Consider the following 14,677-nt stretch of genomic DNA (forward strand, 5'->3'; position numbering starts at 1 on the left):
CCCCACACCTGTGACTACATCAAAGTATTAACCCAAGGAAAGAGCATTTGGGTTTTCAGCAGCTCAGCTGTTAGGCTCAGCTTTACATTTGGTGTGTGTTACTTATTGAGCAAGGCTGCAGGCTACATACGCTAATCTCCAAATCCTTCCTGAAACTGAAATGGTATCAGCAATGATGGCATTGGCAATCTGTTTTAAACATTATTAAAGTTTAGTTTATTAATAGTGATTTTTGATAGACTAGAGGTTAGGAGAGAATCTAATCCTTGGGTGTAGGCACACTACACCTTCTGTAGAATTTCAGATGGTATCTACTTTGAGATTGGTTTGAAACCAGTGCAGTTTGCCTTCAGTATGCTCTGCATAAAGCATTACAGAAATGCTTTTGGCTCTCTTGTTCCTGTGCAATGCTGTATAATAAGAACACACAGAACATGATAATTCAATCATAGCAACAGAGAATATTTTTCAAAACCGCAAAATCATAATGGCAAAATGGAGCTGGCAGAATGACCTCAGCAAAGTCACTTTTGCAGAGGAAAAGCATTTAACTGCTGCGCTCTAATTTTATCTTAGATGAACACACTCTGGTACAGCTACGAAATGTCTATTTCTAAATCTCCAATCTGAGAACAAAAAACAGGCACTCCAAGACTCTGTGTGATCATTTGCCCACCTGGGCAGCAGAAAGGGAAGGAATGCATTCCCACCCTCTGGCTTTCCAGTGCTAAATCCCAGGGGAGGTTGAACTGGTGCAGCCAGAGCAATGTGGCTACTGCATTCAGACCCACAACTTCCTCCGAGGCTCAAAAGATAAGGTCTTTCCTCCAAGCCCTCTTGACTTGGAGGCTTTCAAGGGTCTTTCCTCTCCTCTCGGACCTGTGGCAAAGATGAAGGTGCAGTTCAGACTCTCAGCAGGCACTGAGAGTGAAAACGCTGCTTGGCCATTGATGTGGGACAGGCACATGGGGCAGTGACACCTCATGGAGACCAAAGGCTCTGGTTTAGGACCAAGGGCAGGTCCTGATCTGAGAGGGCTTTACAAACCTTTCCCAGAAGCTAAATGCTTTTATTCCTGCTACCAACCTCCAGTTTGCCACCGCATCTGCTATGAGATCTGAAAACTGCTGCTCTGAGCTTCAGACTTGGTCTCCATTTTTCATTACAGTCTACTGCTTCACTTCTAAAAGGTTTCCCTCCACCTCATCTGTTTCATGCTGCTCCTTATTTGCCATCACTTTATCCAGCTGCTGCACACTCAGGTGGCTGACACTGATTCAGAAGGGTTCCACTCAAGCAAATGCTATTTTGCAGTGGAGCAAATATTGAGGAAAAGAATAAATCCCAATCTCTGATGCTGGAGGCTCACGATTACGCTCACCTCAAACTTGTTTTCTTTTGGATTTCTAAGGCAAAATAATTTTTCTGCTGATTTTTAAGAAGGCGTTTTTGACTCGGTGTTTGACAGCACTTTCAGCAAGGCATTTTCACATGGACCAAATGATATTTAACAATTCTTTTATTCCTTCCCTGGCCCTCAAAGAAAGCTAGGAATACAAGAATACATCAGTTACAAGTGTTTGCTTTATCTTGTGTTGCTCGTTTAGGATTTTTCAACTCAGGATCTCATTTTGCTGAAACACAGAGTCAGTTATAACAACATGACATCCCTGGAACAGTCTAATCCTATTGCAAAGTGGATCTTCCCATTAAGAATGATCCATCTAATGATATGCAGCAAGCTACAGGGAACAGACACAGACTAACCACATTAGCTGCTTTTATGGAAGTATTTTTTAAAAAAGAACTATTTTGCTCTGCAGTTAGAAAAGACCAAGCTTTTCGCTGCATTGAGTGAATGAATACCCCTCTCATTAGCTTCTGGCTTCCAAGACATTTTCTTTTTAAATTCAGTCTATTTGTTTGGACCAAAGTATGTTTTCTCTTTTACAACAGTTGGCTAGAAGTGTTTCAGGCACGCAACTGGGATAATCAAAGCTGTATTATTCTCCCTGGCAAACTCTTCATCATGCATTTGATATACCAGTCAGCCTAAAGGGAGGTGGTTTCAGGCTAGCATTTTTAGAAGTGGATAACATTGTTATTATTTTTCCCCTCCCTGCCTTATTCAGAGGAACCAGAGTTCTGTCAATGCCAGGAAATCTGAACAGCCTTTCAGAGCAGCTCAGTCTTGGCTGCTTCTCAAAGAGCACCAGGGTAAAAGAACTAAATGATTTTGCAATAGAGGAAGGCTTTCTGAAGAAATGGTTTGCACTAGAAAAAGGCCAATTGAACCAACTTTGGGCATTTTGCAGGATGTGTGGATTTCATTGACTCTTTTACTGGAAAGCAGGTCAATGTCACAGGCAAGGCTGCCAGGCTTCTTGCCAGCCTGCCTGCCATGCCATGGAGCAGTTATCCCCGGAAACCTGCCTGCCCCAGCCCCAGCCAGGGGCTCCCCAGGGTGCAGCAGGGAATCCTACAGGCACTGTCTTTTTTTAGGACTTGGTCTTGGTGGTGTGCAATGATGCAGAGGGACTGCCATTCTGGGTTCTCTGATTTTGGAGGGGCCTCCCCACATCCTGCCAGAGGGTGAAAGAAACAAACAGCTCTGCACATCCAGGAGCTTGAGAGTCCATAGAGAAACAAAAGGAAAAAAGACAGGATATTTGACCTGAGAATTTCCCAGGGAACAAAATTCCAAATTCCCATTATGATCTTCCAGTAGTGTAAATGTCCACATGCTCCCTCATGTCTACAAGCTATACAAATGTCTTCATGACAAAATTAAATTGTGCTCATTACCCAGCCTGTATCTATACTACAAAGTGCTCTTTTTAATAAAAAAGCAACAAAAAAGCAAAGTACCTTGTTCAAAGGACTAATTACAAAGGGCCAGATTCTGTACTACAATGCACAAAAGTGAGGACAAATTGGTTTAAAAGAAGAGAGACATTAAAATATTAGCTTCATGATGTAGCAGTGTTTTTCATACAGGTGGTTTTAAAATACACGTAACTGGGTTCACACAGACTATGAATCTATGTTATTTTAATATGTCTATATTAGTCCAATACAACCATGTAGGGGTGAAAGACAGTCCAGACTTTTGTGCAATTAGTTAAAATGCTGACTTTGCTTGGCTGTACTGCCTTTAAAAGCGGGCCCCGTTATTTTGCGGTCACGGTCTGCAGGGCACGGCACAGTGAAGGCAATCTGCAACAGTCGGTATCTCCCAGATTTTGTTATGGTTTGTCCTAGTGATGTGATTTACTGATAGTATCACTGCAAACTCCAATACCTTGCAATGGGTGGAGCTTATTGGAATACCCACATTTGAGGCTACAAGTACCGTTAGCGCACACATTACTTCAATGCAAAATCCACTGTGAAGAAATAAAAAAAAAAAAAAAAAGACAGATGGAAAACCTGTAGTAAAAGAGTTATATGCAGGAAATCCCATGCCATGCACTTATCAAGAAAAGTCAAGTATAAATGATGAATGGTGCGCAGCCTCTGAACAAGGGAGAAATGTTACCCGGCCAGGTTCAAATGGCACCATCAGAGGAAACCAGGCTCTTCCTCGCAACCATTTGCTTTAAAATTGAGGTCAGGCTTTTGCAAGCGCTATTCTTCTTCACCAGCAGCTATGGGGTTTATGCTGTGGCCAATTCCAGTGACGTTAATGTGACAACTCCAACACATTTTCTGGAAGCCCGATTACTTTCCCACGTTGCTGGTGTGACCAAGATGAGGCACCCCTACCTAACCATCCTCTGCCAGCGGCTGCTTTCCTCTCACTGTGCCATTATCCCTGGCTCGAGCAGCACAATTTTAAGATGAATAGTCCAGACTGCCTTGACTGCAGTCGCTGGGCAAAGGCATACCTTGCAGTGTGTAGTACTGACAGGAAGTCCAACATTGGAAGCTACCACAACTGTGAACGCCGAAGCCAACTCAATAGTGAATCCACTGCGGGAAGCATAAGAAAACACTTCACAATCACTCTTTGCATCAGCTCGGACTGATACCATGCAGCGTGCCAAAGTCTTACCCGTTTCTTCTTTCGACTCTTATCTCCAACTGATTTTTGGTCATTGTGAGTAAGTTAAGAGGACAAGAAAGGGCTGAACAATGGGCAGGGCACAGGCTAGTCATCTGCAGCACCCCGTTTGCGCGGCTCACTGCGTCACAGACCTCCGCTACTCTACGCTGCCGTGGATCGTGCCTAATTAGTAATTTGGTTAAGCACCAGCAGAGGTCGAATAGGTATTAAAGACAAAAATTACTGTAATGAATACATATGGCTTTAATGGTCTCAAGCACACTGGGAAAGCCACTGTAATCTTGCCATTTCCAAATGCAACTTCTACCACGCTAATTAGGTCATAAGCACAAGACTCTGCTGCCTGTTCATGCAGACCTCTATGCCTTAAACACATTCAGTATTACAGAGTTATCCTTTTTCCTTTCTCTCTTTCTTTTTCTCATGCTTTCTTTTTCTCCTTTTTCTTTTTTTTCTTTTTTTTTCTTTAGAAAGATGGAGAAGTCAAAGCCAGGTTATCATTAAAATCAAAGCACAGCAAATCCAGCAAACTGCATTACAAACAAAATACTGGAAGAGCAACTTCTCAGACTGGCTCACGCACAAAGTTCACACAACCACAATGACACCTGTGGACCTACCTTGACGGTGTGATTGGAGTGAGGTCTTTACCCATAGTCTGGATAACTCTTCTTCCCCAGACCCAGAGACCCACACAGATGCCAACACCTCCATAGAACAGCAGCCAGATGGGAGTGGATGCCTCCTGCATTACGGCACCTTGCTCGTAGATGAGCCAGAGTGCGACAAGGGGACCGATGGCATTGCTGGAGAAACAGAAACATGTCACCTGAGTCACAAAAATGCACAGAGTTCCTTGAAAGAAGTCTGTTATTTTCTGCATGGCTTTTCTTCATCATGGGTGCAGCGCTACTCTGACTTGTCCCTACAGGCAACACCCTTTCTCATTTGAAAAGGGTGCAGCAGGAGACTCTTTTCGTGTTGCTCTTTCAGTTGTCACTTCTTCACTGATAACCAGAGCAAGGCCTGAAAGAAATTTCTCTTTTACAAATAGTTTCCTGAAATGTCAGAGTTGGAAGTACCTTGTTATGTTTGGTCTGTGACAAAAATCAGTATTTTTGTCTGTGACAAAAATCAGTACCACATTGAAACATAAAATTTACCAATTTTACCAACCTCAAATTCTTCCAAAACATCAATTTACCAAATTTACCAATACCTCAAAATTTACCAGTTGAGGAGCAGTGCATCTTTAAAATTCAAGTATCAAATTAGCTCTTTTTATCAAAGAGGGGAAAATAATGAGCAAAATTACCATCACAGAAAAGAATATAGAAATATTATCTAGCTTGACAGCCCGTAATGTTTGGGATATGATCTGAGTGCAGCTGGGAAGGTGATTTAGTTATCTTCAAAGATGTTGTAGAGTGAGTTGGACTGGAGCAGAGAGGAGCCTTTGTTGACACAGAGCTGAAGTAAGCCCTTTTTGCTGCTACTGTCTGGAAAAACATTGGAAGTCAGCAACACTGAAGTCCCCACTCTTAACACAGGTCATCTGATACTCATGTCTGGAGTCAGACTTCTGGCTCTGTTTATTCTAAAAAAGCATCAAGTTTCTAGACAGAAACTTCTAGCTAGAAGAAAAACTTGAAAGCCAGTATCCAATTACTTTGGAGGCGTAAATACTAAAAAGCAGATAAGAATTTCAACATCCCTTTTGTTTTCAGCTCTTTTACTAAACCAAGTAGCTGCTTGCCTTGCTGAGCAGCATTTATTCACCAAATAACTAGTGAAGCAGTGCTATATTTATGTCTAAATAAGAGTGAGAAGAGCAGAACAAGCCTGACCAATGTCATTCCAAAAATATGAAAACTATCAGGGAAGCTCCCCTCTTTGTAAACCAATAGGAAAGCAGGTCACAATGAGCACTGCAGGCAGGACTGACAGCCATGCTCGCCCTGGAGCCAGGACCTGCTAAATTTAGCTCCTGGTCCCACTCCAAAGCACACAGATGGAGTAAGGGCCAGTTTTAATGTCAAATGTTGTGCAAACCAGGCCACTGTATATGCCAGTTAACAATTTCCTTCAATCCTGTCCTTACCAGATATGAGGTGCCAGGGGCCGAGTGGTGATTGCCAAGAGACAAGGGCCACCAGCAGCCCAAAGCTGGCACATCTCAGCAACACAGGACCCTCCTGCCTTCATCTGGCCCTTGAGAAATTGAGCTCTGAACCCTGAGAAGTGATCCTGAAGCAAAGTAATAAGGAAAAGCTTTTCCCTCGTAAACACTCACAGCAACGGTCAAGCTGCAAGGGAAATGAAAGTAGCTAAAAATGCTCTTAGCTATAAAAAAGAATTACTAATTTTTACAGATTTTGAGAAAGATCCTGAAAATAAATTAGTGACTTAACATGAATAAGAAAATCCAGTGGGTTTGAAGACACTGGTTGGTACAATGAAGAACTAAAGACTCTAAATAAAGAGTGATTTCAACTAACTAGAACACTTTAAAATTCTGTTCTGATACTGTGCCCAAGTAAGCATTCATTTAGTTCAGTTTTGAAAGGACAGTATGTGAAAAGTCATTAGGGCCTAAATGCAAGAATTATTTTACTTCCATGGAAGAAGAGATTATTGACTGAAGCATTTCTAATATTTTGAAATCAACCTGAAACTGTTGATTTCAAAATATTAGAAAAACTGTTTTCAGGTGTGGATTAAATTACTTGCACACTTAAATGCCTTCTTGGGCACAGAAAAAGAAAGTAATTCAATGTAGGAAGGTACACGAATAAACTGATGGATGCTGAATGATGGATAAAGGCAAATAATACATTGATCAGATGAATAAAGGCAAAACTGATCATCCCTTTTTATAGTGCTGTATGACATGGAAGAAAACTTCCCTGTTGAAAATAACAGCCACATTTGAAGTGAGATCAGGCACTCATTCCTGACTGTTCTGAAGAGATTATGCATACATATTTGCCAGTCCCAACATAAATGAAAAGGCAGAAAAGGCTTCCAAAACTGCAGCAGCAAACTATGCTCTTCCATATCAAAGCCCAGTCTTAATTATTTGCAAATGCTACACCTCTGTGAATCAACAAAGCTTAATTCTTGAGGAAAAGGTTCTTATTTGTGGCAAGGGAAGACAAGCCAAAACTGCTGACTTATGCTCAGCCTCAGAGAATCTGAGTGGCTGATTCTGTCCAACAGAGCAGAAGAGATGACACTGCTGCCCACAGAGGCAGCAATTCTGATACCTTCCCTGTAAGAAAAGAAAGCCAAACAGCACTGGATGTGCTGATGATAGGCTTGGAAAGGCAAAAAGGTAAAAACTAACCTCATTTTACTTTGTGGGTGTCTGCATCACTGGTTATCTATACCGGAGGGACATTTTTCCTCTCCCAGTAAATCATTTTCAATGTGACTTAAATGTTCAGCTCTTAGGGAGAGTGGCATGTCCCAGCCTGAATATCTGCAAGTGGCTACAAACAGCAACAACAGTGGCTTGAATCTAGCACCAGATTCTTCAAGGGGCTCCTTCAGCTTCCAGACTTGTCCAGGAGGTGAATTCCAAGGGGCCTGTGGTATCAGTGCTCCCCATGCCAATGGAAAACACCTCTAGAAGAAGCTGCTGGGCCTGTCCCACCATGAAGCTGCCAACAGCTCACAGCAAATGGGCCTGACTCAGGCACTGCAGAGACTATCATCTTGGTTCTGCACAGAGGTAGAAGACAAAAAGCCACTCCCAACAGCACAGTAAGAGAGGGCAAGGGAGAAACAACACACTAAAAAACCGAGCAACAAAAAGGGCATTGTTAGATAAGACAGTTTGATTAACAGATGTCTCCTACAGCTGAGTGACTAACCAGATAAACCAGGATGCTGGCTAGACTGGGATGTGGCTTTCACAGTATTTCCCACTAGTTCTAGCTCACTTGATTCAGGACATGACTAGCAGGAAAGCAGACATCAAATCTTCCATGCATTTGGCTAAGACTCACTTCACAAGTCTATTTTCCATAAGTTATTTTCTCTTACTCTCCCACCCAGGTTTCTACTTACCTTAACTAACTCTCCTTTCTGCTGGAGCTCCACATCTTATCCATGGCAGTTTAGAGAAGAAAATAAGTAACTCTCCATTCTGCTGGAGCTCGACATCTTATCCATGGCAGTTTAGAGAAGAAAAAAGCCTGACATGGTCACACAAGGGCTCTGAACCCCCATCCACATCTATCTATATGTAAAACTGCCCTCAGGTTCCTATGAAACTGAAGTGCTTCAAAGAATTTGCTGTATTATCTACCTATTGGGTTTAAAACAGAAAATAGACTGCTCCTGTCATGGTATTACTTTAATTTTGCACACCTAATACACACTTTCCCACTGAGCACAAGGGGGTGGCCAATAGAGTTAATTTTAGGATGAGTTTATAAAACGTTATGGCATAAGAAGCCCTACTCCTGAGCCTGCCTGCTGCAGAGTGTATTCTCCACATCCAGCACTTTCCCCACCTCTGCTGGGCTCCCCCAGCCCCATCACTCACAGGGCACAGCTGCGGTGCTGCACAGGGGCTGTTTGCCTTCCCTGGAGGTGCACTGCAGGATTTAATGCCACCCAGAGCAGTACTTGCCCTGGCAGAGGTGTCCCGTGGGGCTCACTGAGGGCTGCTCCGTGCCTCTGAGGTGCTGCCTGACCCTCGGGATGGTTTTGCTGGCGCTCTCGGCTAACGTGAACTGGCACAATTCTCTTCTGCTGCTGCTCGTGCCAGTTTAGAATCTGTCACACAGCATTTATAAAACTGTTGTGAAAGATAGCATTTGACAGTGAATCTGAACTATAAATAGATCTGGCTTCTCCTCTCCCCTGTGAGACAGATAGTATTACCAACAAAAATAACCACCCCACATTCAGCTATCATGAGACAGGCTTAGAAATGACAGTTTCCCATGCACACACACACACAAGCAGAAATTTTTAGGTACCTTTGGGTCACAAGTCCAAGACCTTCTCTGGAGGAATAAGGACTAACACTTTTTTTTTTTTTTTTTTTTTAGTAAAAAACAAGGGGCTTTTTCCCAGTCATTCAGCCATCAGCTGAATGCTCTGTGACCAAACCCCATCAAGCTCATAGTAACATGTTATGAAGCAGCAACATAGCTATTTCCTGGCTGCTGTTTGAGGGGAGTAAGTAGTGAGTTGCTCAAAAAGAAAATCTAACTACATTATCACAAATTAAAGCTGAATGATGAGCAGAACAGCCATCTGAAAAATCTGTGTCCAAAATTACAAGTACAATTACAAAATGTCCAGCCATTTGACAATTTCTCAAACCAGGATTTCACAAACAAACCTTCCACTGGGAAAATCAGTGAGATGATATTTCTAAATAGGCTGCAGTTATGTCTTGAGACATCACCCAGCTGAGCAAGAGTGAAAGACAGATACGCCCGTAGGTGGCAACAGGAAAAAAAACATGCTCTAATCTCCAAGGTTATCAGATTATCAGGAGACTTTTATCCCACTTCAAATAACTGGACAGCCTTGACATCTACCACAGCACAGTAAAAGTGTGTCAGAGCTGTGCCCTGTGAAGTGCAAGCTTTGGGTGTGTTAATGAGTCAGGGTGGACATGCTTTTATTGCTGTAGCTCATCTCTGTGTCCTGCAAATGCTGGCCCTGAACCCCCAGCCCTGGATCCTGCAGGGTTGGGTCCGTGCCCACCAGCATCAGCTTTTCCCCTGGCAAGGCAAGCCCAGCCATGAGCCCTGCTCACAGAGGGATGGGGAGGGATTCCCACACCCACTGCAGACCCCATTTCCTGCTGCTCTTCTCTGACTTGCCTGCATGGCAAAACAAAAATGTCCTGTACATGCACAGTTAAGGACAGAAATGAAGACTCACATCCACTTGGGACACAGGCTGAACGTACAGAATGGACTATTATTAAAAAGGGAAGAAATCAGAAATCAGGTTTCCCTCACTATATATAACAGACAGATTAGCTTCCTAAATATTCGAAGTGATCTTGACTACAGCTCTCAGGGAGGAAATAAGAAATACCTGGTTTGTAATCCAGCCTTACTATAGCTCCTTTAGACTCCTTATTTAGCCAAGAGGCTGAATCCCACTAAGCTCTCCATGTGCAGTGAGATACTGGCAATGCTCTGGCCCTTCCCTCCTTTAATCCCATTGCCTTTACTTTAGGAAGAGAGGGAAAAGGTGAATCCTACAGCTGTTTGTGCACTCTGACCTAAATTCCAGTGAAATCTGTATGAAGGTGAGAGGAGAAAGCTCTTCTCCATGTATTTTGGGCAAGTACACATTTCCTAGTTTCCTCAAGCTGTTTTGCTTTAAAATGAATTCCCTATCTAATAGCAGTCAGCTTCCCTAAGATCACTGAAAGAACGTGCATAAATATTTTTTTAAAAGTTAAATATTTTTACTATAGCTCTGAAATGGTTTTAAATCCCTTTGTCAGTAAAGTAGCCTATATTGTTTGGATAATGAGAGGCATTCTTTCTCAAACTTGTGCCATAAACCTGTATGACATTACCTGCAGACTCTAACTCCAATGACCCCTTTTTCCTAATAGCTAAGCACGAATACACAAGGGGAGTCCTGAAGTCCTCCACAGGAAATTTAATTAGAGCAGACAGACTCCAACAATTTGTGCAGGAGGAACTCAGGAAAACCTTTTGAGGTTAGCAATCCTTTTCCTGTGAAATGGCTGCAGGCAGGTTTCCCCTCCCCAGAGCACCTACCAGCCAGCCCTGAGCACTGCCTGTCCCTTGGCAGCACAGACACACACGGGGGGTGCCAGGGCCCCTGGTCACCCTGCCCAGCTGCAGCATCTCACCTCCTGCCACCGTCAGGGCCCCAAATCACCCTTCCTCCATGGGCCCTGCTCACACCAGCCAGGGCACACAGGTCTTTCTGACAGCCCAGGGCTTCTCCTGTGACTGCAGGAGCGATGGCCCGAAGGAGGGCAGGAAGGGACAGCAGAGGCTGCCCATTTACAGGAGAAGGAATCTGTGTGAGGAATGACTGAACGCATGCACAGACAGGTGGGGAGGAGTACAAGGCTCAGGCTTTCCTCACAGCATAAACAGCATGTTTTAATCAGCAAAACTCACACTGACCTACAGCCTCTCTCTGTGGGTCATCCTGCTTTGATTGCAAGGATTCAAGGAATAACAAGCTCCAGAGATTGCTTGAGCAATCAACAAAAGCATCTTCCCACTTGTTAGGATAGGACTGTGGGGCAAACACACTCTTTGCTCACAGCTCAATTCTCATTCCCAGCCCAGTAGCAGAGCAGCCACAGCCACTGCTGTGCTGAGCACCAGAGAAAACATGACTCCCTGTTCCTTTTAACACACAGCTGCCCCAGCCAGCACCCCTGCTCAACAGGGAGCCCTGATGGCTACAAACAGCAGCTCCTACAGCAAACATGGCTGATTTTGTTATGATGCTAAAAAGCATCATCTCAGAAGAAACTGGGGTCTAAACTACCCCATGAGATAGTTAAGAATTAGTTCTTCAGTGAAGGAAAAATACTGATTTAACTCTTCCAGGTCTCTGGGTAAATCCTGGACAAAGAAACAAGAGAGATCTCCTTATGCTCTTCTGCCCACCAAAGTGCAGTCCAAACTATATGGGGCATTTCTGATCCATGAAGTTTTTCTGAGTTGCATCACAGTTCAGTCTGTACTGTATACCTCATGCTTAAATAGGCTCCAAAACAGGTTAATCAGTTACCTTGCAACCACCTGCAGTTTTTAAGTTTCATATTCGTTTTTTGAGGTTAGCAATCCTTTTTAGCCATGTCCAAAACAGCCTGCCCATCTGCCTTTATTTTTGAGAACTAGTAAATTCAGACATGCTTCCAGACTTTAAAATACAGCACAAACCCTACAGCTTCAGCAACTGTTCTGCTATTTTGTTGTTACACAGGTAGGCAGCTGTGGCTGCAGCACTGAAGCTCCAGATGACAATTCCTGCTGAATCAGCCCATATCTACAGAAAAATAAGCTCAGTCCAACTTAGCCATAGGTGCATATAATCCCTGCTGGCTAACAAAGCCCAGCCTCCCGGCCTCTCTGGAAAGCTGGCTCTGAACAAGCATTTAGAAGCTGGCAGTTCTCCTTGTGTCACGCTCCTGGCCCAGGTCTTTTTTCCACCCTGCCCTTTTTATTCTCCCAGTGCCCTTGCCCTGACCTGACGCACTCCCTTTGTGCTCACTGCTGAGCCAGTGGGCCCTGCTCACTTGGCGCCACTAATTAACTTCAACAACAACGTTTTTTTCCAGCGGTTCTGTCCCAACACATTTATTTGGGATTTTAAATTCTTTAGATTTCATTCAGTCCATGTGCATGGTGGTGTCACAAGGCTCTGGGCCCGGCTCAGCTGGTCCCAGCCCTGGAAGGGCTCCAGCACCCTTGACACAGTGCACATAAGCCTGGAGGCAGGGCAGGAGAGGATGGTCCCAACAAAACAGTCACCCAAATAAGGAGCTACCCTCACTGCCTGCTCCTTTTAACACATCCCTGCTGATGTCAGCCTGAACACGAGCCCTGATGGCCACAAACATCAGCTCCTACAGCAAACATGGCTGATTTTGTTAAGAACATAAAAATCATCATCTTAGAAGAAACTGGAGTCTATAACTACCCCATGAGTTAGTTAAGAATTAGTTCTGCAGTCGAGGGAAAAATACTGATTTAACTCTTCCAGGTCTGTGGGTAAATCCTGGACAATGAAATGAAAGAGATTTCTGTATGATCTTCTGTCCACCAAAGTGCTGTCCAAACTATATGGGGCACTTCTTATCCATGAAGGTTTTCTGAGTTGCATCACGGTTCTGTATGTACTGTATGTCCCATGCTTAAATATTCTCTAAAGCAGGCCAATTGTTTACCTTGCAATCACCTGCAGTTTTTAAGTTTCATATTGGCTTTTTATTTTTATCTCTTTGCTCCTACAAATAGCCTGAAGGAAAATAAATAGAAAACATGACACAAGAGTAAGTTCCAGGATATGGAAAGAAAATGTTGCAGTCAAGTCCAAAAAAAAGGTGTGGACAATGGAGATGCTATCCTAAATACATGAGTGAGGAGCTTAAAACCAAATGCAGGGGAAAGCAGGATTTTAACAACAGAATTCAAGGCTGAGGAAAAACATTACAGAAACAGCTTGACAGCAGCACCGAAAATGAGCCAAAGGAAAGTGAATGAAGGAGGGAGATGAAAAGACAGCAGTCATCAGTGGAAGGTGGACTGCCAGGGCTTACTTTCTTACATAAATGTGAACAGAAAGCTGTGCTACTCACTGGGTTCTACTGCATCATCTTTTAAACAATGCACTGTCTTTTGAGCCCTGCAGATCTCCATGCAACATGCGGCAGAGCCAACACATCTTTTGCTCCACTGGACAAAGACTGACAAAACATCTCTGCGATATGATCCACAGGACAGACATCGGCATTCCCAGGGAATTTTATCTAATAAATCTTCTAGGCATATGAAAGGGCCTTTAATTTTATTCTTTAGCTGGAATTCAGTACAATTGCAAGGATGGATTCCTATCCAATATCCTAGACACATGAGCACCTCCCTGCTTTTCTACCAGCTTTGACAAAAGGAAGCCAACTTGTTCTTTAGTTTTGCAATTATATGAATTCAGCTTAAGAAGAGGTTTTGGAATAAACAGCATTTAATAAAAACACATTTCCTGGCAAATTTGATAGGATCACTGACAGAACTAGGGATCTGAAAAACACTAAAAGCATTTTCAGGAAAGGATATTGCTACAGTAATAAGCTAGTCCAAATGCAAAATTCTAAGGGAATTAGACTGTAAGATGCAACAACACATACAGTACAGAGTCTGAACTTTGTATTTCATCCTGACCAGCTCCTGTCAACACCAAATCTGATTTCTGAACTAACTGCATCCTTACAGATAACTTCTAACAAAATCAACTACCCTTTCCTCCTACATAACATGCAAGTGATGCATGCATAAACATGTGCATAAACATAAGTATCACCTGCAGGGAATAAAGGAGCTGTGACACCTGCTGAGGTAGGCTGTGAACTTTGTGCATAATAGTCTGGTACTTCCCAGGATACATTACAAGAAATATCAGCAGTCTTTGTCCTTATCCCTGTGTTCCCTTCAGCGCTCAGTGCTGGCCACTTGCAGAGCTTGGATATTGACTCCCATGGGTCTCTGCTCTTGGCCAGTATGCTCAGAGCAAAGGTCTTTAACAACGGAGAGCATCTGAGAGGAATGAAAGCTACACCACTGCCCTCTGATCCAGAGGATGAGGGGCCTCTGGACTCCTTCCCAGAGCCAGATCCCTGCGGATACCAAGGAAGTACAAAAGGCTCTTCAGAAAGCCCTGGTCTGAATTCCCAGGATATGGGACGGACAGGGAGCAAAGAAACATGTTTGTAATTGTTTTCATGATGAGTTACAAGTTAAATTAGGAGGCTGACAAGAACAAGAAGCAGTAAGTGTTGTCCTTGAAGAGCGGGACAGCGTGTGCCCAGAAGGCTAAGGAGGACGATGAAAATGATGAATGCTGTAAAGTCCTGCTGAA

At 43.4% G+C, this 14,677-nt stretch overlaps 1 protein-coding gene across 3 annotated transcripts in view; it reads right to left on the minus strand.

Moving 5' to 3' along the window:
- Window positions 1-14,677, minus strand: part of SLC20A2 (solute carrier family 20 member 2) — a 56,729-nt gene that overhangs the window by 3,310 nt on the left and 38,742 nt on the right. For 2 of the 3 annotated variants that reach the window (XM_064710966.1, XM_064710968.1), the window contains exons 9-10: window positions 4,687-4,872; window positions 3,888-3,972 (exon numbers count right to left, since the gene is read on the minus strand). In XM_064710966.1, coding sequence (XP_064567036.1) covers window positions 3,888-3,972; window positions 4,687-4,872 — 271 coding nt within the window. Of the gene's footprint in view, window positions 1-3,301; window positions 3,387-3,887; window positions 3,973-4,686; window positions 4,873-14,677 lie in introns of all 3 variants that reach the window. The other variant, XM_064710969.1, reaches the window with a different exon arrangement.

This window comes from Zonotrichia leucophrys, chromosome 4, assembly GCF_028769735.1.
Source record: "Zonotrichia leucophrys gambelii isolate GWCS_2022_RI chromosome 4, RI_Zleu_2.0, whole genome shotgun sequence".
Lineage (NCBI taxonomy): Eukaryota > Metazoa > Chordata > Aves > Passeriformes > Passerellidae > Zonotrichia > Zonotrichia leucophrys.